The sequence below is a fragment of the Dermatophagoides pteronyssinus genome, unplaced genomic scaffold (genome assembly GCF_027571235.1).
Source record: "Dermatophagoides pteronyssinus isolate colony J.1.1.1.1 unplaced genomic scaffold, Derpt_VIB-CSIC_2022.12 sq0001, whole genome shotgun sequence".
Taxonomy (NCBI): domain Eukaryota; kingdom Metazoa; phylum Arthropoda; class Arachnida; order Sarcoptiformes; family Pyroglyphidae; genus Dermatophagoides; species Dermatophagoides pteronyssinus.
In genome coordinates, this window is record NW_027461525.1 from 3,902,501 (window position 1) to 3,929,414 (window position 26,914).

General features: G+C 33.1%; 7 protein-coding genes, 1 long non-coding RNA gene and 3 other non-coding genes across 13 annotated transcripts in view; 3 read left to right on the top strand and 8 right to left on the bottom strand.

The window, feature by feature from the left end:
* The window catches only part of LOC142646204 (large subunit ribosomal RNA), a 3,731-nt gene extending 3,094 nt beyond the window's left edge, over positions 1 to 637 (bottom strand). The window contains exon 1 of the ribosomal RNA XR_012847176.1: positions 1 to 637. This exon is cut by the window's left edge and continues 3,094 nt beyond it. This is a non-coding gene — a ribosomal RNA (large subunit ribosomal RNA).
* Positions 638 to 861: 224 nt separating this feature from the next.
* On the bottom strand, positions 862 to 1,014 carry LOC142646203 (5.8S ribosomal RNA). Its single transcript, XR_012847175.1, has one exon. It is a non-coding gene; the product is annotated as a 5.8S ribosomal RNA (ribosomal RNA).
* Positions 1,015 to 1,492: 478 nt separating this feature from the next.
* Positions 1,493 to 3,307, bottom strand: LOC142646207 (small subunit ribosomal RNA). Its single transcript, XR_012847179.1, has one exon. It is a non-coding gene; the product is annotated as a small subunit ribosomal RNA (ribosomal RNA).
* Positions 3,308 to 4,529: 1,222 nt separating this feature from the next.
* On the bottom strand, positions 4,530 to 8,765 carry LOC113797619 (protein timeless homolog). The gene is made up of 3 exons (XM_027348032.2): positions 5,769 to 8,765; positions 5,310 to 5,684; positions 4,530 to 5,253 (listed from the first exon to the last, which is right to left on the bottom strand). The coding sequence occupies exons 1-3, from the start codon at positions 8,664 to 8,666 to the stop codon at positions 4,645 to 4,647; spliced, it is 3,882 nt and encodes a 1,293-aa protein (XP_027203833.2). The 5' UTR covers positions 8,667 to 8,765; the 3' UTR covers positions 4,530 to 4,644.
* Positions 8,766 to 8,802: 37 nt separating this feature from the next.
* Positions 8,803 to 9,513, top strand: LOC113797621 (E3 ubiquitin-protein ligase rnf146-like). Its single transcript, XM_027348034.2, has 2 exons — positions 8,803 to 8,973; positions 9,042 to 9,513. Exons 1-2 carry the CDS (start codon positions 8,902 to 8,904, stop codon positions 9,441 to 9,443), a joined length of 474 nt encoding a protein of 157 aa, XP_027203835.2. The 5' UTR covers positions 8,803 to 8,901; the 3' UTR covers positions 9,444 to 9,513.
* A 177-nt stretch (positions 9,514 to 9,690) lies between these two features.
* Positions 9,691 to 14,087, bottom strand: LOC113797620 (E3 ubiquitin-protein ligase MARCHF6). Its single transcript, XM_075823249.1, has 8 exons — positions 13,948 to 14,087; positions 13,064 to 13,272; positions 12,897 to 12,993; positions 12,759 to 12,832; positions 12,544 to 12,687; positions 11,067 to 12,486; positions 10,229 to 11,000; positions 9,691 to 10,176 (listed from the first exon to the last, which is right to left on the bottom strand). The coding sequence occupies exons 2-8, from the start codon at positions 13,086 to 13,088 to the stop codon at positions 9,838 to 9,840; spliced, it is 2,871 nt and encodes a 956-aa protein (XP_075679364.1). The 5' UTR covers positions 13,089 to 13,272; positions 13,948 to 14,087; the 3' UTR covers positions 9,691 to 9,837.
* On the top strand, positions 13,210 to 14,860 carry LOC142645905 (uncharacterized). The gene is made up of 2 exons (XR_012846931.1): positions 13,210 to 13,317; positions 13,404 to 14,860. It is a non-coding gene; the product is annotated as an uncharacterized LOC142645905 (long non-coding RNA).
* Positions 14,226 to 18,015, bottom strand: Naa15-16 (N-alpha-acetyltransferase 15/16). Of its 3 annotated transcripts, none has more exons than XM_027348019.2 (3): positions 17,891 to 18,015; positions 15,582 to 17,492; positions 14,226 to 15,510 (listed from the first exon to the last, which is right to left on the bottom strand). In XM_027348019.2, the coding sequence occupies exons 2-3, from the start codon at positions 17,459 to 17,461 to the stop codon at positions 14,475 to 14,477; spliced, it is 2,916 nt and encodes a 971-aa protein (XP_027203820.2). In that variant the 5' UTR covers positions 17,462 to 17,492; positions 17,891 to 18,015; the 3' UTR covers positions 14,226 to 14,474. The 3 variants fall into 3 exon arrangements, with proteins under 3 accessions (XP_027203820.2, XP_027203821.2, XP_075679356.1); XM_027348020.2 differs by lacking the exon at positions 17,891 to 18,015 and adding an exon at positions 17,721 to 17,884; XM_075823241.1 differs by lacking the exon at positions 17,891 to 18,015 and adding an exon at positions 17,770 to 17,787.
* A 145-nt stretch (positions 18,016 to 18,160) lies between these two features.
* Positions 18,161 to 21,228, bottom strand: LOC113797574 (nuclear pore complex protein Nup93-like). The gene is made up of 5 exons (XM_027347981.2): positions 18,945 to 21,228; positions 18,751 to 18,868; positions 18,528 to 18,682; positions 18,408 to 18,471; positions 18,161 to 18,325 (listed from the first exon to the last, which is right to left on the bottom strand). The coding sequence occupies exons 1-5, from the start codon at positions 21,101 to 21,103 to the stop codon at positions 18,206 to 18,208; spliced, it is 2,616 nt and encodes an 871-aa protein (XP_027203782.2). The 5' UTR covers positions 21,104 to 21,228; the 3' UTR covers positions 18,161 to 18,205.
* Positions 21,229 to 21,280: 52 nt separating this feature from the next.
* Positions 21,281 to 23,008, top strand: nesd (SHC binding and spindle associated nessun dorma). Its single transcript, XM_027347983.2, has 2 exons — positions 21,281 to 22,266; positions 22,327 to 23,008. Exons 1-2 carry the CDS (start codon positions 21,301 to 21,303, stop codon positions 22,738 to 22,740), a joined length of 1,380 nt encoding a protein of 459 aa, XP_027203784.2. The 5' UTR covers positions 21,281 to 21,300; the 3' UTR covers positions 22,741 to 23,008.
* Positions 22,883 to 26,859, bottom strand: LOC113797576 (uncharacterized). The gene is made up of 5 exons (XM_027347982.2): positions 26,743 to 26,859; positions 24,662 to 25,173; positions 23,792 to 24,603; positions 23,541 to 23,725; positions 22,883 to 23,474 (listed from the first exon to the last, which is right to left on the bottom strand). Exons 2-5 carry the CDS (start codon positions 25,063 to 25,065, stop codon positions 23,046 to 23,048), a joined length of 1,830 nt encoding a protein of 609 aa, XP_027203783.2. The 5' UTR covers positions 25,066 to 25,173; positions 26,743 to 26,859; the 3' UTR covers positions 22,883 to 23,045.
* Positions 26,860 to 26,914: the final 55 nt, after the last annotated feature.

Consider the following 26,914-nt stretch of genomic DNA (forward strand, 5'->3'; position numbering starts at 1 on the left):
TCAAAGACTTGACGGGCACCTTTCTCTCACCCTGTCCTACAGCCGTCCCAATCATCTGGTCGAACGTGGCTTAGCATCCTCGGCACGAAATGCACCAAAGCTTGCGGCTGAAAAACACAGGAACAACCTCCGAAAAGATCCATTTCCTGCATCGTTAGCCGCCGGCATTGATTGAATCGACCGAGGCGCATACTTCGTGGTTCCATCTGTTTGCCTCCCAGTGGTTTCACGTGCTATTTAACTCTCTCTTCAAAGTGCTTTGCAACTTTCCCTCACGGTACTTGTTTGCTATCGGTCTCGCTGTGATATTTAGTCTTGGATGGAGTTTACCACCGACTTTAAGCTGCACTCTCAAGCAACCTGACTCTAGAATGCATTGGCCTGCATGTATCAGCCGAGTGTCTCTATGGGCCTAGCACCCGCTCTGGATGTCCCTGTCAAAGGAACTTGAAACATACGGCAATACATGATGCGCCAACACATTAACGCCGCATCTCTTGAACGCCTAAACGTCAAGACTTGGCGCTGGACTAATCCCCTTTCACTCGCCGTTACTCAGGGAATCCCATTTGGTTTCTTTTCCACCGCTTAATTATATGCTTAAATTCAGCGGGTATTCTCGCTTGATCTGAGGTCGAAATTAGACGTTTTGATTTGTACAATGATTTGCGACTATACTTTGGTTATGCAAGGCACACATTCAAGGTGTTTAGCTGGAAACGCTAAATACCTCTTGTGAGTGAATGTGCTACAAAGCCTTCTTCACCACAAAAGTTAGCATATCAAATGTTTGGAAATGACCTGACGACGTATGCACGACGACACAGATCTATTCCATTTTGTTTGGTCATAATTTGATAACGACGCTCAGACAAACGAAGCCATCGGCTATCCAATGGCTGCAATGTGCGTTCGAATGTCGAGTGATCGGAGTGTCCTGCATTTCACACCGATTAACGCAGCTAGCTGCGTTCTTCCTCGACCAGCGAGCCGAGTGATCCACCACTGGCAGTAGTTATATTTGTTTATTGCAATTCTTTCGAGAATCACAACTTGTTTTGTAACAATGTTTCTGGCTTTAAGTTTTTCTTAAATGAAAAAAAAATACCTTGAACCTGTGGCTCCGGCATTCGTTCGATGACGAATCCAGTATTTAAACCTAGCGGCACTTGTTGCAAAAACAACAAAGCGACACACTACATCCACATCTGTCCCGAGGACAAACAGGAACTGTAGGCTAGGCACCAACAGGCATCAAGGAGAATCGCCGACAAAGTTGACATGATTCGGTTTTACTCCTTAATTAAGAAATTGTCCCATTGCTTTCATCCATGTCGCCCAACATGAAAACCAGGATACAATTTCAGAGCTTTCAATAACCTAATCAATGTCAACAATTGCCAGTCGACCCATTTGTGATAACGGGCAACTTTTCGTTCGAATTGATAATCGAATGTTTCTTTTAAGCAAATAAATTGCTCAAGAAAACCGATAATGATCCTTCCGCAGGTTCACCTACGGAAACCTTGTTACGACTTTTACTTCCTCTAGATGTTCAAGTTTGGTCATCTTCCCGGCCGAACATGGCCACCACGAGGATAGCTACGTTGGCCAGTCCAAAGACCTCACTAAAACATCCAATCGGTAGTAGCGACGGGCGGTGTGTACAAAGGGCAGGGACGTAATCAACACAAGCTGATGACTTGTGCTTACTGGGAATTCCTCGTTCATGGACAATAATTACAATCCCCAATCCCAATCACGAAAAAGTTTCACTCGGTTTCCCGCTCCTTTCGGAGTAGGTAGACACATGCACGCTGATTTTTTCAGTGTAGCGCGCGTGCGGCCCCGGACATCTAAGGGCATCACAGACCTGTTATTGCTCTTTTTCATACGGCTGAAACGCCGTTTGTCCCTCTAAGAAGCGTTCGGATAACCGAAGGTATCCAACACTATTTAGTAGGCTAGAGTCTCGTTCGTTATCGGAATTAACCAGACAAATCGCTCCACCAACTAAGAACGGCCATGCACCACCACCCACTGAATCAAGAAAGAGCTCTTAATCTGTCAATCCTTCCAGTGTCCGGACCGGGTGAGTTTTCCCGTGTTGAGTCAAATTAAGCCGCAGGCTCCACTCCTGGTGGTGCCCTTCCGTCAATTCCTTTAAGTTTCAGCTTTGCAACCATACTTCCCCTGGAACCGAAAAACTTTGGTTTCCCGGAAGCCGCCAGCCGAGTCATACAATAAACTCTGGCTGATTGCTGGTTGGCATCGTTTATGGTTAGAACTAGGGCGGTATCTGATCGCCTTCGAACCTCTAACTTTCGTTCTTGATTAATGAAAACGTTCTTGACAAATGCTTTCGCTTTAGTTAGTCATGCGGCGGTCCAAGAATTTCACCTCTATCGCCGCAGTACTAATGTCCCCGTCCGTCCCTCTTAATCATTACCTCGATTCCGAAGACCAACAGAACAGAACCAAGGTCCTATTCCATTATTCCATGCAACAGTATTCAGGCGATAATGCCTGCTTTGAGCACTCTAATTTTTTCAAAGTAAACGTATCGATCGCCTACGACACTCAATTAAGAACACCGTAGGACAATGCGATATTCTGCTCAGTATGACAGTAACCACCATCAGGTGGACCGCCATACATGAGCTGAGATCCAACTACGAGCTTTTTAACCACAACAACTTTAATATACGCTATTGGAGCTGGAATTACCGCGGCTGCTGGCACCAGACTTGCCCTCCAATTGATCCTCGTTAAAGGATTTAAACTGTACTCATTCCAATTACGAGAACGCATAAGCGAAGCCCGTATTGTTATTTTTCGTCACTACCTCCTCGTTCTGAGAGTGGGTAATTTGCGCGCCTGCTGCCTTCCTTGGATGTGGTAGCCGTCTCTCAGGCTCCCTCTCCGGAATCGAACCCTGATTCCCCGTTACCCGTTACAACCATGGTAGGCATATAACCTACCATCGAAAGTTGATAAGGCAGACACTCGAAGGATATGCCGCCGGCACGAGGCCATGCGGTCAGCTGCAGTTATCCAGAGTCACCACCGTAAGGTGTTGCCACCTTTGGTCTTGGTCTAATAAATGCGCTCCACCACGAGGATGAAGCTTTTCGGCATGTATTAGCTCTAGAATTACCACAGTTATCCATGTAATTGGTCAACATCCAATGAATCATAACTGATTTAATGAGCCATTCGCGGTTTCACCTTAATACGGTATGTACTTAGACATGCATGGCTTAATCTTTGAGACAAGCATATGACTACTGGCAGGATCAACCAGGTAGCAGCAGAAGTTATAGGAAATCCGCATTCAACAATCAAGTCGAAATTTGGAAACCAAACTCTGCTTGTGTCACCAAACCGAATACACGATTAGGCAACACGACATACTGACCAATACAAACACATCACTTCTTAGGTGGGAAGTTACGTAATGGTCAAACATGCCTGAATCGTACTGAGTACGATTAAAACCCGAAATCTTACGATTCGGCCTTTTCGTCGATCTTCTTCAGCTTATTGCGATGAACATTTGACTGTTCCACCGTAAATTTGCACATTTAAGCACAAAAGATGAAAACAAGCCAAATTCTGGATCCATCCAGAACGACCAGGTAACCACAAATCCATTACGAACCATCGAGCAGCTCCAAGTTGACGGGAATCAGCAGTCGTTGGCATTTCAGTCCATGTCTTCATGAATTGCTAAGCAATACAAGAAGGGAAGACCCAGAAATGCGTTGGCTATTTGAATCTCTAGACCATGCGAGGCTAATCATTCATGGACATCGAAACTCAAACGCCAAACTTAAGCACGAGACCGAAATCTCTCGCTTAAGCTCCGCGCTATAAAGCGCTTTCTTCATGATTTTGTGGCAAGATACCATAATTTTGCTGTTAATGCATACTATATGGTCGGGCAAGCGCTTATTTTAAAAAAATAAGCACCTTTCCAGGCCGACTTAGCTCGATTGCAGCTGTGCACTGAAGCAGCGCTGCAACGCCAACAACCTTACATAAGTCGACTATCACTATTCGTCGATTTCTCGACGATTGTCTTGCCACATAATATAGAAACATCGACTACAGATCAGTTGGCATGGATAATGATCATTTGCAATTGTTGCCGATCATTGGATAAATTTACGTAGTCGAGGTAAATATTGGAAAAAAATTCGAAAGAAGTAGCACGATCCGATTCTACGTTGAAGATATATAGAAAAAAACCATGGTAACAATCTTTGAAATGGATTGCAGACGATCAAATACTTTACAACCATCAAGTTGATATACAAGTTGATATACAAGTCAATGCAAAGCGCTATATGCTATTTGGCTACAAAAGCCGATCGTCAAGGACATCAAGGTATCAGCAGTCACAACACTATCATCTATATATAACTTACTCCCGCTGTGTGGCATTTCGAGTAAGAAGAAAGTCGTTGATTGTAAATGTATGATAATGGCAATGGCTAAATAGCATTAAGCAATAAAAAATGTACAAGTTTTATCGAAAGAGAATCGAACTTATGAAAAAAAATCGAACAATCTTGTTCTATTCAATTTTATTATTATTCGAACATTTATTTATTGTAAAAATAAATTATAAGAACATTCAAATTATTCTTCATCATCATCATCTTGAATAAAAAATCGACGTTTCTTTTTCACATCTTTTTCCATCAATTCAGAATCAAAAAGTTCATTTTCATTTTCATCATCGGATTCAATGATTTTTCGTTTTGATAGAATAGTTTTGGCCATTGTAGATGGATTATTTTCGTCCAACACAACGGATGATTCTTCATGATTAAAAGTTATGTCAGAAACATCTTCCATGTCACTGTCTGAATCCAGAAGAATTTTTTTAAACGAAATTTTAGATCTTTTGATACTTATGTTATCATCATCTTTTTTAAAGTCTGTATCATTATTGGTCTGTCGTTTTTCTTTATCACTATCGGAATCATATTCATTATTGCTAGAAGAAGAATTTTTGACCATTCCAGGTTGACCATTCATATTGACAGTTTCTAATTCGGTTGACATTGGTTGAATTTGTTCATTATCTTCGTCATCATCGTCATATTGGATAACAACCTCATCATCATTGATAGAATTCTCTTGTGATTCATCATCATAATCTTCTTCTTCTGAACTTGAATTATGTTCATTAATTTCATGCCCAATTTTCGAAGATTTGTTTCTTGCCGAATGATCATATATTTTCTGCATGTAAAAATGATAATAATTAATTTTAAATTATAATAATAACTAAAACAAACCGATATTCTTAATTGACGAATTATCTGTCGACGATTACGTTGAGTAGATGTGGACAAATGTTTAAGAATACAATCAATGATATCAAAACGTTTTCTTTTTTGTTTTGGTATACAATTCATAGATTGATTTATTTCATGATTGCTATCCGATTCACCACCATTGGATTCGTGTTCTGGTTGTGTATCATTGTTAACGATGCTTTTCTCAATCATGGTAGTCAAAATTGTTTCTTGTTGCTTATCAACATTTTCTTCTTCCAATTCCAAATTATCTTTGAATTTTTCATAAAGATTATTCAATTCTTCTAACTCTTCGAGCGACCATGCTGGACCTTTATATGAATTCTTTTTCATATCATTTGCTGATAATATATCCTAATATAAATTATACAAATAATGAGAGAAAAAAATGAGATTAAAAAATGAAAATATTTGCAATTTCAAACATAAAATACAAACCATTTTTTTCAATTGAACAATAATTTGTCGACGAGATTTACTATCATCGATCAAATTTTCTTGAATTAGATCGATAACATCTTTTTCTTTTGTTGTTTTATCTTTATATTCATTGTAAAGTATTTCCAATTCAAGTTTTTGTTGCTCGCTCCAGCCGGAACCTTTTTTTTCGCGAATCATTTGTCCAACAATTTCATTATCAAAACCATATTCCATTTGATAAGCTTCACGACTATTAACAGTAAAACAAATTTCACTGGCAATTTTAGGATGTTTGGATAAAAGTTTGAAAAAACTTCGTATAATATAATAAGAAAATGTAACCAATTCACAGATAGATTTGTAATGGGGACAATTTTTATCATTAACATTTTTCAACAATGGATCATCCATAATTTGTTCAAATATTATAAAAAAATTTAGATTATAAAACATTGGCTTCATTTTAAGATTAACTGCTAAACGATATAACATTCGGACTATAGCATGATTAGTAGCCAAAGAGTTTGTACGATAATTTTTCAATAATATTCGACAAGCTCGAACAACATTTGGATGAGCATATCGCATTAATGTTTCATCGATGGAGAATTTTTTCTCTTGTATAACAACTGAATCTTCAGCTTCATCACTCATCGGTTCATCATCATCATTTTCTGGCTTCAATTTTTCTTGTTGTTTATCCACAGGAAATTCCGTCATCAAAATTCCATTCAAAGCCAACATTTCATCGTCTATTTGAATACCAACCTCACCAAACACATTATCTTCATCTAAACCGGCAAAAGCATTACGAGCTTCGCGATATAGACTGATAGCTTTTTTAACCTCTTTTTCACGTAAAAATTTTTGAATCATTCGAAGAATCGATAATTTTTGTTCATCCACCGGCTGATCCGAGAGCGGATCGAATAATCTTTTCAATAACTCTTCATCCAATATAGTTTCTGCAATCAGTTCAGAATTTAATGCTTCGCTAACATCATCTATGATTTCAATCCAAATTATATCTGGTGATGAATAAACATTTTCCTCTTTCTTTTTTTCATCATTATCATCATCCGGATTTTTAGATTTTTTCTTACGTTTTGATGATTTACGTTTTTTAACTTTAACTTTGAAATCCAAACTTATTTTAGCATGATATTCTAACATTTTCAAAAACATATGATTTGTTTCAATTAAATCTCGTAGATATGCTTTGGACATTTTCTCTTCATTATAAGCTTGCATCAGTCGCAATAACATTTCTCGATATTCAGGCTCAGTAAAAATATCGGTCTTAATACGGTAACACATTTTACTTGCTGCTGGTAAATTCAATGATTCGATATATGATAATGAAAAAAGTAATTCTCTATACGATCGTAATGCTTGATGTAGACGTTTGGACCAATCACTGAGTTCATTTTTGAATTCTTTTTTCAAAAGCAAATGTTCCATGTAATTATCAACAACTGTCTGAATATAATGAAACATACTGGTTGATAATGTTTCATACACTTGTTGATATCTTTGTTCTCTATCAATGTCTATCTGATAACGATTAAATTCCATGAAAAATTGACATGCCCAAAAGAAATAAGTTTCATCATGTTCTTGTGATGTTCCGCGACTTAGATTCGAACGAATTTCTGCCATAAATTTATTATACGATTCGTTCAGAAATTTTGAACAAAAATCATATAAAATAGATCGAAGTTGTCTACTTGAACGATGAATACGTTGCGCACCAAACGAATCACTGTTTCCAACCGATTCATTCATTGGTCTTCGATTACGTGGACGGCGTTGAGCAATTTTATTTGTATTAAAATCCATAGCCTTTTCCGGATTTGAATAAGCACGATAACATATCATATCACGATCGGATACGGCTTTCATGTTTTTTACAACAAAAGCAGTTTCTTTAAAGCGTGTAAAATCATCATTTTTAAATTTGGCCAACATTTGTTCATGTTCTTTACGATCTCTAATACGAGCTTCTTCAAATTCACGATCATCAATTTCACGTTCATATTGACTACGCGAAACATTACTTAATGTTGAATTGGATGAAGTTTGATGTTGAACATTTTGTCGATCACTTCCAACACTTTTGGCTAAAAATTCAGCATTTTGTTCGCGAAAAATCAAAAAAATAATCTCCAATAAATGAAAACAATATTGTCCATATTCTCCGCTATTAATCATGAACTGCAAAATATCCAACAGACCACAATCACTGATATGTTCAACAATGCGATCATGTACATTCAAATCATCGATTTGATTGCTACGCGATATAATTGGTATATGTAAAACATTACGAATCAATATTATAATACGTTCCATCATTAATTCATCTTCCACTTGGCGATTATCAGGATCTAATTCTAAAATTCTGGCCAAAAATTTCGATATTACAATCCAGAAACGTTTTCGTGTTGAGAATGATAGTTTATACTGAAATAAAAAGGCTTGCAATTCTATATAGATATTCATTTCATATTTATCATCTTTTGGAATTTTTTGATCGGGATAATGCAAAACAGTGGGATTTGTTAAATCGACCAACAAACGAATTATTTTGTCCATTAATGATTTACCCGATTCATCAATCCGACAATCATCGGTGAGAGTATGTTGCTCAATAATCGGCAAAAGATCATTGTCGACAATATTCGAAATACCCATCTGACGTCGAACAAGAAAATTTTGTCCATCATTTCGTAGAAAACGGATAAGATCTCGAAGACAAACTCCATGATCATTTAGATTCAATTGATATTTATTAGTTAAACGATTGTAATGGCCAAGATCGTTCAAAGTTGCCACAACTTCATTGAATAAAACCTGATCATCTTGATCAGCTTGTAAATCATTTATTTGTTGTGAAGATAATGATATTGAAGCCATTTATTAATATTTTTCTGAATTCAATTTCATTCGACAATGGACAAAGTTTTTTTTTGGCGGGCCCGTGTACACTCATGGCATCAATGAAAAACGTCTTCTGCGAATGGACTTATAAATTATAAACATTTGATTTTTGAGTATTTTTTTTAGCGTTGTATAAATACGCAATCTAAATTTTCATTTTCCATTTAAATACAAGGATTTAGGTCATAAGTTTTAAAATTATTATGAAAAAATGTCTGATTTAGAACCATGTCCAGTTTGTCTAAATAAACCTAGTCATCCAATAAAACTTCCATGTAACCATGTAAGTATTTCGAGAACGTCAAATCTAATTATTAAAATGAATTTATTAAATTTTTTCTTTTGAATCAGATATTTTGTTTTTTATGTGCAAAAGGTTCTATTTTACAGAATCAAAAATGTCCATTATGTCGTCAACATATATCACCATCATTTCTTAATAATCCTCAATTGATTCAAACGGAATCTATTTCAGAAAACACCAATCTCGATATTGATTATCAGTGGTTTTACGAAGGCCGTAATGGATGGTGGCTTTATGATGAACAAACATCAAAAGAAATTGAAAACGCTTTCCAACAAAAAGAACTTTTTATTGAAGTTCTTATAGCAGGTTATATTTTTATTATTGATTTAGAAAAAATGGTTCAATATCGCAAAGGAATGCCCAACAAATTGAGAAAAATTCAACGAGCTAAAACCGATACAAATGTTAAAGGAATTGCTGGCCTTAGAACACATCCTCATTCATGATCTAATCTTGTTCAATAGATTGTTAATTTATTTGATTTATATTACTGTAATTAAATAAACATCATTTTTTTCACATAAAGGAAAGTTTAATTTTTAATGTTTAGAAAAATATAATACAAATTTACAGTTATAGCGCGATATATATCATTTGAAATGATAAATGATTTAAACATTCAATAATCAACTTTCATTGTTAAAAAAAAAGATGGAAAAAACATCAACAATTCATGACCAAATTGCGAATAAGTTCTTATTTGAAAATGATGTAAAGATTCTCTTGACGAAGATTTCTCTACAAAATTTTTCTTGAATAAATTGTAGAGTATTATTTCCAACACTAAAGAATCATAACACAAGATACAATCTTCATCAATTTTTGTCTATAAAATGTAAATCACTTGGAAGTTGGAACCATATTTCGGTTGTTTGGTTCATAATTGACAAGACGTCTTCCAACTAAATATTTATCGTTTCGTATGTGTTCATAAAATCTCGTGAATTTGTTGATTTGATATTTTATCAGAAAGAATAAAAGTGCAATGATAAACAAAATGGAATGTATTCGACGATTTACTAAATTTTGAAGCTCAATTGAAGCTCCAAACAGCGGGAACAATGTGTTAACAATTACGTATGGCAGGGCCAATATTAAACCGATAATAGAAATATTGGGAAATGCCAGATCAAATAATATTACACGAAGATTTATGTTAGCCAAACCATTGTTGTAAACCTGTAAATCATAATTAAAATTTTATTAACAAAAATCAAATTATGAATTTTACCTGTTCTAAAGTTTCCTTAAATTGGAAATCGGTCATCATCGTAATAGCGCATATAACATTGGTCAGCAATACTCCGAATGCCCAATCTTGATAAAGATAGAAAACAGGTGTTTGTCCCAATGGAACTCGTAAAGGTAAAAGAAGAACTACTTCAAATAAGAGTCCAATCAACAAAGGTATCAATCCCAATAAAAGAAATGCAGCAACTGTCAATTTACAAATAATAGGTATCCATTCGGTTATCTTGGTGATAATTTGTGTCCAACCACGTGAAATTCCGCGCACTACAACGCTGGTCACTTGTATGAATATGACAATGGCATATATTCCGCATGCAGCAGTATTGAATTCATTGACTCGAATATCACCAAAATAAAAGTTGATCAATGCTCGACCTAACAAAACAGGCACGGTTAATGTGAAAGCCCCGAAGAATAACAATGTAGCCCAAAAAGCTACTACCAAAAATGTCACACGTAAATAAAATAGATTCGGCTTTCGATACATTTGATTATGACTAGATGCCTCATCGATGTTGTCTTCGTTAACTTGATCGTTGTTCTCGTTGTTATTGTCATTATTATTAAGGTTGTTGTTATCACCTAACAAATAGCTCTTCAAATCCAATAAATATGCCATTACTTGACACCATCCTCGTATCATCAATTTGATAAATTTTCTTGAATTATTATGATCATTATGGTCGATCAAAGCAGGTAAAACCAGTTGAAACAAAAAAAGTTCAATCAATAATTCAGTGAATGGCGAATCACTAGGATTAAAAATTATATAAAAATTATATATGTGTACAAGATTAAAACATCGTTGACAAACTTACTTGCTGGAAATATTATTATATGGCAAAAATTTTGGCATCAAATTCTGGATCAAACAAATCGGTAGATAAATCATTAGCAAAATAGTCGTACCAAATACGATTAAACTGTAGACACATCTTTTGATGTGCGAAAATATCGATAAATTAATCATTTCATTGATGGGATTGAAGTTCGGATCATTAAGATTTCGAACAAACCACAAAAGTCCAGGACGAACAATTTCTTTCACCATAATTATGAAAGAGACAAAATAAAAAATGCAAAATAATCCAACCAGCCAATGAATAAAAAGAGATGTACCAGGTGATGCGAAAAAATTTTCAATACGATTCATAAGTGTACTGTCGAATAAAGGTAACGAACAAATGTCAAGCCACCATCCGATTAAAGTAGGAAATAGTCCGATTTCCAGAGTTACCAACAGAGCAACTTTGATGATGATATAACAGAAGCCAAAAAAACGTTGAATTCGATTAAATTGTGTCAATGATGTGACCATATGCATTAGGAACAAAATTGCACCAATCATAATGTAGCCCATAAAAATGATGATGAAACGGTCGAAATGTGGTGACACAATCATTTCGACATTCATACGTTTGAATAATATGTTGCCGATATGATAGGGGAAAAATGCAAATCCCAATATAAATAAAGTATTTAAAGTTATCACCCAGAAAACATTTTCCAAAAATGCAAATGTACCGTCCAAACCGAATACTCTTTCCCAAGTAATATCTTCACCTCCCCGATCCCATTCTATTACAGGATTCCAATCTTGAGCTACAACCGGATTATTGTTATTATTATTATTATTATTATTGTTTTGGGCTCCAGGCAAGCGAGCACGACCTGGTTGCAAACCATTTCTTGCTTCAGGAATGCCAGCAGGGTTGTTGGCTGGCCCGGCATTTTGAACCACTGCTACCGGCAGGTTTTCATTTTCATTGTCATTAATAGCATCATTTTCAATCAATAGATTATTATCAGTGTTATTGTTGATTTCAGCTACTTCTCCGTCCACAACTTCTTCATCTTCACCTTCATCATTGTCAACTTCATCATCATGATCCTCATCCTCACCTTCATCATCATCATCATCATCATCATCGTCGTCGTCGTCTTCGTCATCGCTATCATTTTCTTCATCGTTATTTGCATTAGGGTCGAAATTTTGATCACGCATCAACAACCGGACAAAAGCATTTCGTTCGAAAGGCCTTTCAAGCCAATCAGGAGCTCCAACTCGAATTATCTGTTCACGTAACCATAATATAAATATAAATGCACAAAGCGTACACATAACAACGCAGCAACCATAAAATCCATCAGAGAATAGTGTTTCAATTTTGTAAAATTCAACTGTAAAATTCATGACGTCGCTCCATGAATAATTAAATAAAAACATATAAATCCGATCTATAATAATTGAAAGTAAGAATCATAAAAAGATTTTCATATTTTGATTAAACATACAAGCAGTTAACGGAATTAAACCAAGCCAAGCAACAGCAACCAGTGTGTATTGGAACCAATAACGTGCTGCCGTATAAAGACATCCAAGCAATACGCTCATAATATCTTTAATGGGTAATCTTTTCGGCATATCAGGTGAATATACTTTATTCGGGAAAAAAATTAAAATTTGTAAATTTTTATCATTTTTAAAATCAATTATTCAATTTGCTTACTTGGAATAAAAGAAAATCTGTGATTACATAGTTCACAGAATTCTTTATCGCTATAACGAAGCCATTGAACTAGACTATATTTTGGAAATAATTTTCAAAAAAAAATCAAATAATGAAAAAATTCGATACGATTCTTACCATTCTTGATGAATGAATTTTATGCTGCCCGTACAAATGCATGGATGATATAATGGTTTTTCTGGTGTGCCTTCGCAACGGCAAACTCGGCAAATATCTAAAAACAATCATCAACCGAAACAATTTTTTCTTCATTTATACAAAAATATATTTGAATCATCACTTACCTGCGTTGGGATTGTCTTCCATCATTTTCGCTGTTTTTTTAAATTTATTCTATTTACTTGAATGAATTTTCATCGAATAGAATATAGCAGCAATTTTGAATGAAAATTATGTTTTTATCATTAAATTAGTGAAATTTTTTTATTATTTAAATTTTATTTCATAAACAGAGTGTGATTCGTCTTTTTTCCGTAAAAATGAATTATTACAACTGGAAAAAAATGAAAAATTGTTTTTAATGAGTAATATCGAAGAGGTAAACAAATAAATAAATTGTTAATATTTAGCAAAATTTAAACAAAATTATGTCATTTATTTTTTTCAATTTTTTTGAATAAACAGAATAAGTATACTTGGCTGGCATGGCAACAAGTACACATAAAGAATTAAAAAAACTCGCTGATCAAGTTCCAAAATTGTCAGAATTTTTAATTCGTTATAAACAACTTGAAAAGACTTGAAAAGATTCGATTTTTTTGATATTCTCAATGAACAAAAAATAACACATATGATACATTTGTTACCAAAAAAAAAGAAAATACAATACACGCGTACAATATTTGCTCAAAGTTATTGCTATCTAACTGAAAGAAATTGTGTATACACATACATCGATTTACAGTTTTTTCTAAATAATTCAAAAGCAATAAAGAGTTCAGTTCAAGATCAAAAATATCCAATCTTTATTATTATTATTGTTGTTGTTCTAAGGATATTTCACTCATATATTTCGTAAACTATCGTACAAAAAAGATGTCGAAAACGATCAAGATGAAAACAATCGTTACAAAAAATCACGTATCGAATGATGTTGAATATTCTTGTTGATCGTTTGTTTTTTGATACCAATAACAGTTATTCTCAATTACACAACATTATTGCTTACCTTCATTTCATCATTTGTGTTTGAAAAAATGATTTTAAAAAAATTAGTTAATGATAAATGATTGGTTACAATTATATCATTATTGCCGGATATATATAGTGGAGAAAAAAAAATTTAAGAGCAAAAAATTAAAAGGCCAAAACACACACACCACACATATACACAAGCATTTGATGATAATTCCTTCCATTAATTCAGACATGCATTCACGAATGAATCGAATGTTGTGATCAAAAGACCACTACTACGAAAAAAAATAGAAAAACACACTGGTAGCGTCATCTGATATTTTTCGAATAAAATTTTAGTTTGTTTTTTTTATTATTGAAAATTGAAAATATTGTATTTGATTAATAAGTTTGACAAAATTATAAGAATTGAAATAATAATAATAATAATATTAGTAAATAAAACGATTAATCACTAGAATTTTTTCATTTGTTTTGTGTGTGTATTTTTATTCATATTTATATATACTCATCATCATTTTCATATATATAAATATTTGAAATATAATTTCATACATCTTAATTCTCATCATTGACATTACAATTATATTCTTCTGGTTCAGCCGTAAAATAATCACTTGCTGATAATTCATTCTCTAGATTTTCCAATTGTTTTTCATTCATAAAACAAGATGCAAAAGGATATAAAGAATGTAATTTTTCACGTAAATTTTCCACCTCATCATTCGGTATCTGGCCAAATTCATTATTTTTAATCGAATGAAAAAACTCAGTACAACTTTCCAACGATAAACCGGATAATTTCACTAAATCAGCGATTAAACGGGATAAAGCCATTTCGATCTCTGCAGATGCCATAACTGATTCTGGCTTTCCATTTGGCAAACTATTCGCTACGTTTGGCATTGAATGATCAAACTTTGACAATAAATTTTTGACTTTTATATGTTCCACACGAATCAAAAATGATTCTGAATCTGGAGGCAGATACTGACCAATAAAATGTTCAACAGTAGGCAGTTCAGTAAATATATCAATTGAATCACCTTTGAGATGTTTTTTCAATTTAAAAACTTCGATAGTTGGCAGCTCTTGCAAAAGTACAGCACGTATTGATTCATTCAATTGTTCTTTCAACGAAATCAAATAATTCAAAAACAATGATGTTTGACCTAATAATAAGGGATAGAATCTCGAGCTAGGCGAACAAATACGATAAGCTCTTTTCAAACATAGTAATTGCAGAAGTAATTTCCCTTTACGAAAATAGACTTCAAAAGTGAGCGTATGAATTTCTTCCGATTCTCCACCAAATATTTTAACCGGATTTAAAAAACGTGTAGCATCTTGAAGGGGATCTTCAGTTTTTTCCAATTTTATCGGATCAATAAATTCGGTTTCCTCTGCTTTGAATTCGCTATCTTTTTTGGCATTAGCTTTTTTCTGCAACTTATCATTTTGTTCTTTTTCTGCAGTAGCTTTGAGCATTGCTTTTCGTTGTTTATTACGCATTTTCCGCAATTCGGATGCCGAAAGATTAGAATTAATATCACTATCTGCTTCCGATTTACTATCAATTGGATTATCATATAACCTGTCAATTTGAGAAATATTCAAATAATAACAATGTAACAATTAAAAAGAAAAAATTAATTCAATACATACCTCAAATAAATTTCGATTGCTGTTTGTGCAGCATTAATAAAGAATCGATGTGATTTGATTTGATCCTCGAGCCTAATCATTTTGACATAGGCTCGTAGTGTCACTTTTAATATACAATATGTATTGAAATCAAATTGATCTTCACTGATTTCAGCAAAATGATTGTCGATTTGGATACATTTGAGCAATGCTGATCCCCACATGCCCATACGTTTGTATGCTTTGGCCACTTCGTTTTGAAACCACATACATTGCATTTCATTTAGATTTTCGGCAGCGGAAACACCTTCACGAGTAAATTTTAAACACATATCTTCGGCTTCTTTGATTTTGTTTACTCGAATAAGATATTTAGCACATTTTGAATTCAAATATCTGTCTGAAGTGTCTAAACTTTGTGCTTCATCCAAACATTTCACCGCTTTCTCCAATAGGCCAGCATGTTTGAATATTTTAGCCTTGATAACAAATATGTCGATCAAAGTTGGTGTATGAACCAATGCAAGATTGGCAAAATGTAACGCTATGGTGAATTCTTTGAGCACATCAAAATGCTGAGCAAGAAAATAATAAACCCATAGCAGACATGTAGCCGATTCTTCATCTTCAGATTGTCCATCAAATGTACAACGAGTCAACAAATTTTCTGCATAATCAAGCAATAGGTTTTCGATGACTTCAATCTTTGGTGACAAACGAATCGTTCGATGGCTTTTAATCAGTGCAGTCAATTCTTGACGAGTAATATTTGTGTTCAAAGATGTATCCAATTTCGTGCCGGGAAACGATGAGTGGCAATTTTTCAATTCTTTTTGATAAAGATTTTTTAGATCACGAAATAATGCCGGCTGTCCTTTACGGAAACCTTTTTTCAGATAAGCATCAATTTTTGTTCGAAATACATCAACTATGGTGACAAAATTCAAAGGAATACGCGTCACAGTTTGCGAACGAGGATATAACTTGGCCATTTCTTCATAAAGTTGTAACCTTTGGGTTTCGTCATCGGAGTTTATTTGCTTGGCCTGTTCAAGCAATGCAAAATAAGTGGCATTTTCAGGATTACGATCAATCAATTGTCTTAAAAGAATACATTGAGCATCTTCAAATCGTTCAAGTGCCAAATAAATTTGACATTTGTATTCGAAATATGATACTTTATCGACAATGTCGTTCTCATGAGAATCCAGTAATGTTAATGCCTCATCAAATCGATTACATTCCAACAGAATAAAAACATGATAAAGCAACAATTCCGAATGTTCATAAATTTCATTGTTTTGACGGCGACTATTTCGATTACGAGCATTATTACCAGTGGATGAAGATTTTTGATATTCAGTTAGAATATTCACCGCAGTCATATGATCGCCAGTCAAATGATAGGCCATAGCACAACCAATCCATGTTGACCTTTCACCTGGTCGAAGTGAAAATAATTGATAACGTGAATCTCTATATCCTTCTAAATCTCTGGTCTGAATTTGAACGAGACTCAAGTCCGATAAAATTTGGACGGAATCTTTTTTCCATCTTAAGGCATTACGGTAACATTTGATGGCCTCTTCATATTTATGATCGGCTTTTTGTAGCAAACCAAATACATGCCAACAAACATGCGATTTGACATCATTTTTCAATCCTTTTCGTACATATTCAAGCGCTTCTTGTTTTTTGCCCATCGAATTTAAAATCAAACCTTTCATCGAAAGAGTTTCGCCATGTTCGGCAAATTTCGGATTCGATAATATTTGATTGCATATTTTCAAGCCATTTTTGAATTGTTTATCTTTAAAATGTTTTAGGATCTTTTTGAATAAAGAGGCCTCACGTGGAGGAAGCACTTGTGATGAAGACGATGTTGGTGTATTCACAGACATTGAAAAAAGTTGCTCGGCGTGCTATGGATACCTGAATTAAGACAACAACAAAAAGAAATTTAGACTAAAAATTTTTCGAATAAAAATTGAAGGAAATAGGAAATGAAAATAATTTATGATGAATGAAAGGCGTGGCGTAATTAAAAATAGAATTATTAGGGAAAAAATCTGTCAAATTCAAAAAAAAAAAGATGAATAAAAAGCGGTTAGCGGACGACAGTTTTAATCTTTTTTTTTGCGTCAAAAGCTGCGAACATACAGGGTTTGAATTGATTGATGATGGTAATTTATGTTTTTTAAAAAATAACCATAAGAAATATTTATTTATCAAAAACAAAATAAAAATATTATTTTTTCTCGCAATGAGAAAAAACAAATTGTAGAATTAAAAAAAAATGTATATGGAACTAAAAGTGGACAAAAACACACATTCAGGAGAATAACAATTCCACACCGAAAACGTTCAGAAACAACAAGAGAATTAACGACAGAACACACACACACACATTTTATATATAATGTAAAGGACATTAAGAAGATGCATGCGTGAGTGTGTGGTGTGGTACCCATTTGAAAAAAAAATAAAGCGTGACTTGCGACATCATTTGGGTGTTTTTAGCCGTACACACATGTGTTAAAAAAGCTTCTTTTTTTTCGAAAATTAAATGCCGGTTCAAATCAATCAATAATATTATTCAATTTTAATGTAAAGAAAAATCTTTTATTTTTTTTTGTTCAAATAATTCATGTCATAGATGATTCTAATTGAATTAATTTGGCATTAACATCGCCAGGCATACGATATGGTACCATTCCAGCAAAAGTAATCAGAGATTTTGCCTTCTCTCGTAATTCGATGCAAAGCTAATTTGAAAAAATGCATAGAAAAATGAGATGAGATTCAAAATATTCAAAAATTTGAATGAAAAAATAATATGTTATTCACCTGTTCTTTATTTGAAGCATCGCCAAGAAATCCAAATTTATTGATTATTTTAGGGATAGAATTTCTTTGGAAATAAAAACCAATTGATTACCTTTAAGATAATGGGGGGAAAAAACTTACTTGATTTCTTTGTACTGAGCACATAGAATGTCCATTGTTGCCAATAATAGATCTGGTATGTTTCGTCGAATTTCATCCGGATAATTTGTAAAGTCATTGACTTTACCATCAATTTCTGATGGTCGCAATGGAAATATGTTCAATTTTATAATTGTCTAAATATAATAAAATAATTACGATCAAAACAAAATACAGTATCATTTAAAATACAGTAGATACTTACATCTAATGCTTCATTATATTGTTGATTATGATAATAATCGAAAAATGTCATTAAATCAATCAGCAAATAAAATGTAGATTTCAATTCTTTTGATGCATTACATTTTTGATTACAATACCTAACAATGATTTAATTTGGAAAAAAAATTCAATTTGATCAATATTATCGAGAAAAAAAACATTATTAAATTATACCGTTCAGCAATTCGTATAGCAAATTCTTCAATACGATTACGTTTTGAATCAACATTTTTTTGTTGTGCAACCAATGGACTAAGCATTTTGTTAAGTAATGACAAAACTTTCGAATGATTTCCAGCCAAATCATATAATTGAACAGCATCTTCAAAATATCCATCTTTTTCCAAATCAATGGCAACTTTTGTTATGATGACACTGACATCTTGATTAAATTTATCTATAGCTCCGGGAACACGAACACCTTCAGTATTGATATAACCTAATAGTAAATCATAATTTTTCGTTTCACGAACTAATTGTGAAACATAGGAATTGAATAACGATTCTTCCGATGGTGTATGAATATTATGAAGAAAATAATAATAGTACACAACATCAATTGTGTTGGTTATTTCGAATTTTTTCGTATAAATACTGATCAATTTTGCCAAATTTAATCGTTGAATATCAACCGGATCATTTGGCGATCGAGACAATATAGACAATTTTATATGTTGTGATGGAACAATCAAATTTTTTTCATGTAAAGCCAACGCTATATGTAATGCATAACAACGATATGCATCGAAACGGAATAAAAATTCGATAGCTGCTTCCCATTGTAGTGTCAAAAATAAAGCTCGAAAATAAAGAAAAGGTTGCTCTTGAGCTTCGAAATAATTTTCACCCAATTCTTCAATGATTTCTTTTTTAAATTTACATAAATCAAATTGATCAGCAGAAGTGGTTATGGATGTGGTTAAAAATTGTTCATTTTCTGAATCGTTGAACGAAACTTTCTTCAATTTGATCCATAAAAAATCATCAACTTTGTCGAATATTTGCGGATCAAATTCATCGTGCGCACATCGAGCAAATATAGAATAGACGGATTTCTTGAATACATCGTTGCTAAGACGAACACTTTTTTGATAAGTCAGTCGAAGAGCTTCTTCCGTTTTACGACTCAAATATCCGTCATGGCTTACTTTGTAATCACGTAATATATTGGTCAGTTCATTTTTCAATGAATGATTTGATATTTTTTGCGCTACTTGAATTGCAGCATCGATTGAACCAGCACGAAGACAATAAAAAACGAAACACCAAACCGGAATACCATCAACCGTACCGTCTTCCCAAACATCTTTTGATGAAATACCAAGATTGAATGATGAATTGCTAGAATAGAATGGAGTCTTGATATTCAAATAATCCTTGACTAATCTGTAAATTACATCGCTAGAAATATTTTGGCCTATGGGATCATTGACAATTCCTTGCATGGTTTGAATAAATTTTTGTTCTAGATAATGACAAGATTTGTTGAGAAAATGAAGATTCAATTTAAAATTTTGTCTTCGCATCAACGGATCTTTTTGTGCTATTTCGGGTATATTTGATGAAAGAAGCGAAGAAACCATTGACCAAAGATCAATCACCAAGCTTTCTCCAATTATGTTTCGAGCCACAGTACAAAATGTTTCAGTAAGATCAGTTCGAATCGATGTATTGACCACTTGATCAACATATTTAACCACTTCTTGAGCGAATGCCATCTCTGACGCATTCATGGATGATATTGAAGATTTATCAATGAATGTTTTGTCGAAATATAATTTGGTTCTTTGCGGTGATTGTTGATGTGGAGAGGTTCGAACATTTAAAGAATCAATCGTAAGATCAAAGTTCATATCTTTTATCTCATCAGGACCGACTAAAGCGTTCAAAATACGGGTTTTCTGGTCATTCCACTCTTTTTGTATATAATTCAAATAAAATTTATCCGAAATTTCAATGGTAGATGATCGAACATTTTCAATATTTTTAACAATAGCATTTTCATATTCTTTTTTGAGAAATCCTTGAATGTCAGAATCGGTTTCAGTTTCGATTTGAATCGGTTTTTTCATCTGATTCAGCGATTCCAATTGTTGACTGACTTTTTGTAAATCAAATCCCTTTGAGCCAAGCAATACTGAAGCACGTACATCGTTAGCATCTTTTGCCGATGATGTAGTTGTTCTGGTATACATTTGATCACTTGCTTCCAATAATTGTTTCAAATTTCTTTCGATACGAGGCATTTCAATGTTTCCATCGATTATGGCCGTTAATTGTTCGGCCTTGTGAAGGAGATCATCCAGGTTATCGGCAGTATCCATCGACTCCATTTTCGGGAAAATTTGAAATAATAAAAGAAATTTTTTAAATTGTCATTTGATGAGAAAATAATAAAAATCGGCATGCCCGAGCTCTTGACCTTATTCACAAATGCTGTGTATGACAGAGTTGCTGAATTTTTCGCGCCTGAATTTGTTACCAACGGTTCTTCATTTGTTTGATATCAAAAAAAAACTTTTAACCAATAATGTCATCAATACTTATCGATTCCGGTTGTGATACGGATAGTTTGGAAGAAGAAAAGCAAAAATATGAAATTTATAAATTCAAATTTCTTCGAGCTGATTTGGAAAAAATTTATGAAGAAATTCTCCAAGAAATTTCCATTGATTCTGTATTTGATGCATTCTCAAATTATATAACCGAAAATATCGAACCCATTGGATGGACAGCTATTTGGATTCCGTCGTCGAATGAATTTTATCATCATACCCGTTTTTTAGTGAAAGTTACAAATGTTTTTGAATCTATGGAAGCTTCGGTTTTGATCATGAAACGAATATCAAACCAAATCAACAATAATGATGATGATGATGACGCAGACTTATCATTGAATAATGATATCGTTCAACTTGGCGAACGAAAAGTACCTTTGATCGAATTATTTGTTATATCAGAGGATGATGAAGAAAAATTCTTCTACAAAACTGCTTACATTATTGAAATTTATCGCTTCTTTTATCTCAACTTATGGCGACCATGGGATGATGTTGATGATCGATATCATGATGAAATATTCCTAATTAATAGATTTATTCCTCGTTTGAATTTCGTTTTTGATGTCAAAAATAATGTCATTGATAAGAAAATTATTTGTCGTTATGAGAAGATTATTTCTGAAGCCCAATCGATTAAAGAATCAATGAATAAATTAAAATCGATTTCGGAAAAACAGGAAAAAGGAGAAATTAATCAAGAGGATAATTATTTCAATGAAATAGATCCCTTAGAATATTGGCGATTGACAATCAAATTGGAAAAATATCAACGCGCGATGCGATTCATTGAAAATCCTGAATTACGTAACCTTTACGACGAATTTGTGGCCGAGGAATTTGATGAAACTGATAATGAAAAAGTTTTACATCTTGTTTCGAACTCTGATTTTGAATCATTGTCAAAAGCTATTAAAAAATTGAGCTCTTTTCTTACGGTAAGCCGATTAACCTGATTAGAATTTTTTATTTTGATGTTGAAATTATTATTTCCATAGGAAGAAAAAACAAAATTAAAAGTTAAATTGCATGATTCATTTCAAAAAGCATTGAACCGTTCGAAATCAGGCGATAGCATCTATTTATGTGCCGGAAATCATGTTCAGGAATTATCTTGGATTGAAAAAAATTTAGAAATATATGGTATCGAACCAGATGTAAAAATTTGTTCAAGCAATGATTGCGGAGATTTATTCATATTTGTTAATGTTCCCGGAAAGTTGAAAATATCTAATGTTACTATCAAAGCCATACATCAGTTAGATCAATTAATTTTTTTAAAATCTGGACATTTAATACTTGAAGATTGTATTATTGATTTGAATCGATCGGTAATGAAAAAAGAGCCAATAAGGAAGTTGAATGATGCACAACAATTAACTCTAACTAATACCATAATTATTGATCAATAAATTTGCATTTTATTTTATTATTATTATTACTCATATGGCTTTTATTCTTCTTCAAAAAATCTTATTTACAAATATTGTCAAGTTTTTTCCGACAATGGCACATTGTAATCGAAAAAAATAAAAAAACTTTTTAAAAAATAATTGCTATTTTGTACAGGGAAAAAATTGATGATAATGATGATAATAAATGATGATGAGTGTGTTGGAAAAAATGATGGAACTCAAAGAGCAAAAATGATGATTTGACTGGTGAAAAAAAAAATAATAATTCATGATTATCGTGATTAGATTGATCGATCGATAAGTTAGTTTCCATCGTAATCAACAAAAACACGAACAACATCCGACGAATATTTTCGTTGATGTGGCATGAAATAAAAATCTGGCTGCAGATGTGAATGTTGGCCATTTTGTCCTTGTCGACCAGCATGGTTATGATGATGATGATGATGATGTTGTCGTTCATTCATCTCATAGCCCATTGGGACCTGTTGCCTTCGCGTATGTTGTTGTTCTTGATAATGTCTTCGGTCCAAACTTTGATGGTTATATGATGAATGATGACCATTCGTATATGGTTGCACCGAACGTGGATCTTGATCGCCAACACTGTGGCCACGATAATTTTTATGTAGACTATTGGATTTAGCTTGATACCCATAAGGATCATCTACATTATAAAGACCATTGAACATTGAAGATTGATAATGATCATGAGCCCATTGTTTATCATCCTAAATTTATTTGAATATAAAAAAAAATCTTATCATCTTCACATTTTCTTTTGCTCTGAAACTTACCTTTTCTTCTAAATAATCTTCTTGTTCCGAATCGTTTTTGCGACATCCACATCCACAACCACAACTACAAAACATACACAATAATTGTATCAAAGCCAACAATAACAGTGCTGATAATCCAGCTCCAATGATTATCCATCTTTGTTCTTCTTCACTAAAGCGATTAAAACTGGCCAATAATATATCTTTTTTAAAAAAGTTTTAAAAAAATTAAATAGATTTGAGCGCTAAAATCAAAGTGAAAAACATACTCATCCATCTATTTGTATTGTCTTCTTTTGGTGTAACCACTAAATGATTAATATCGATATTCCATCGTCCAATTTGACCATCTTTTATAACAGAATTGAGCGCTGATGTCAAAGCTCGAATATCTTCTTTTTCATTTTTATCGTTTTTTGAAATCGATAAATCAATAATTGCAACGTTGTTTTTTGGATCCATTTTCAATTCATTAATCTCAATTTTTTCGATTCGATCGAAATATGATTTCAATTCACGATGTAGTTCTTTTTCGACCATTTTAAGCACATCATTTGTCGGTGGTTTATTATTGTCGATTAAATTCAAGAATTTTAATTCAGCTTGATAAATTTTGATCATTTTGTCTTCAACGGTATTCAAATCATTCCCGGGTTGAGCAAGATGAATCGATAAATCTTTATTATTCTTATCCTGTTGATTAGAAGTTGATGATGGTGAAAAAGATGTTGTTGAAGTCGTCCTCATTGTTGTTGTTGTCATTGTCGAAATTGTTGGCGACGATTTTGGGCAACTATGAACACAAATTCTTTCTTCCGAAATAACAGGCGTACTTTCATGTTTTCTTATTCGTTTATTTACAGCATTGAACACTCCACCCATAACAGGAAACATAAAATAAGGACAATCGGTATCGCTAAATTGATAATCTCTAGCATCTCCTGTTTGTCTTGGACGCGAAAATCGTAATGTTGTTAAACCATTTTCACGCCATGCACTCATGTTATAAAGATTTTGTTGATAATCTAATGGTGGTGCTTCATAAGCAAGTAAAAAGCTATCCATTAGGAAAAATCTTCCACTGGAAAAAATTTTCTATTGTTATAATCATAATTTCTAATGAAAATCTGATCAAATACCTTTCTTCGACGAGACCAAGTACAGCATCACTGTTTGACATGTATGGATTGTCAGAAAATCCAATACCAGTCCACTTATTGCGATTCTTAGTACTGATAGTAAAGATAATTTCATCACTATCATCCATATATTGCCAAGTGGCTTTATAATCACAATTAAAACCCGAACAATTTGATGGATATCTCCAATCACCTAAACATGGTAGATTTTCAGTGAGGATTATGTCTATTTCATCGAAATTAGCTTCGATGTTTGTGGCACATAGAATTAGCAAAATAATTCCACAACAATAATTTTTGCGATATAATCTTTGTTGTTTAAATGATGAACATTTCAAACGAGGTAATGGTGGATAGATTTCATTTTCATCAATTCTATCGTATTCAACTATTTTTGTTGCCATAATTTCAGCAGTTTTTTGTTGTTGATGATGTTAACCAATATCAGTTTGATCAGTGAAGAATGATTTCTTATAATACAATCACAATGATGTATGGAAGAAATTCATCAACTTATTGATTGATTAGAAAAAAATAAACATTTAGATTGATTGCAAAAAACAATGTAAACAACACATAAGTTGATCTGATAAAAATTTGCGAATAGCAAAAAAAAATGTGGGCCAATCGATGATAACCAAACACTAAACACTGATTATCATCAACATCGTCATTCTCCACCACTTTTTTGGAGAAAAAAAAACAAGTTCCAAAGAGCCTATTAATTTGACCAATCAAATAAAAAATACCAATGATCAAAAATGGATGTTGTATACATGCACGCACACACAAACTTTCGCACCAAACTAAAAAGATTTGAAAGGAGAAAAAATATTTTGGTTGCTGAAATGTACGATACATCAACACAAGGTAGTTTTGATCATCATTCCAATATCAGAAAAAGCCGATCATTCGTTAAGTAATAACGATGATGATGTTGACGTATTATAATCGGGCATCATAGATCATTGATGCTAAATCTAGATGCAGTAGTGATGGTCGATACGATGTCGATTGCCCAAACTTGAAAGGTAACCGAGGTATCGAATGAAATTAAAAAAAAACTTACAAGATGAGTTTTTTTCATTCACGTTTACTCACTCATAGTGAATCACTTCGTAAAAATACAACAGCCATACATATTTTCGGCACTAATACGTTTCACATTTCGAAAAAAACTAAAACTAACGATATATCGAGGACAAAGAGTATGTATGTATGTGTTATGTGTGTGTTCTGTATCTCGAACTGGACTCTCTTTGACTTTTTTCTCGTTATTCGTAAAAACTTAAGGCATGTTTTTTTTGCCTATTCAGTCATCATTATTATCAACGGCAACAACAACAAAAACATCCACTCCGTTGAAACTTTGAAAGATGGCTTGATGATTATGATGATGATGATGATGGCTAAGATGGATTGAAAAAAAAAAGAGGAAGACGAACCGAGTACATAAGAGTCTCGAGCCAAATCAGTGGCCGTCGTTGCTGTTGCAGTTGCCGACACCGTGTATTAAATAAAATAGGTGAATAAAAAATGTGAACAAGCCAGACCACCGAAAATCTAAAAAAAACGAGTCTCTTTTTTCAATTCATCATTGAGAAGATAAGAGCCAAAAGGAATGCGAACAATAAAACGACAAATGCGATGCAAAATAGATGGATGGATAGAAAAAAAAATCAAATAGAAAATAATTTCAAACTTAAACTATACGATTGGATCAAATAAACTAACTTGAAAAAAAAGTGAATCAATAAAATGTAGATTTTTTTCCATTCATTCATTCATTCAAGAACATAGCCACCGCATGAATAGCATTATTGTGACTGGACTAGATATTGAAAGAAAGGGACTACCTTTTTTTTTCTCATACATTCTTCAACTTGTGATTTGTTTCATTATAGCTGTGAATATATAAATCATTGAAATGGATGACGACGAATATTAAAATAATATTACTAAAGAAAACACTGCTGTTTCAACAACAAAAAAAAATATAAAGGACAAGACTCTTAATTCTTAATGGCTAAATATCAGTGTTTATACATTAATAGCACATTATAATGTAAAATGTTGGCAACCTGTTGTCTAATATGAAGTGTTTTGTGGTATTTGTGGTGTGTTGGTTCGATCATATTAGAAACTGAAGGTGATGTTTCGATAATAAAGTCACTGAAAAAAAAGACAAATCGATCAAGCTTGAAAATTGTTGTGGTTGCTTGAAATACGGAAAAAATATATTCATAAATGTAT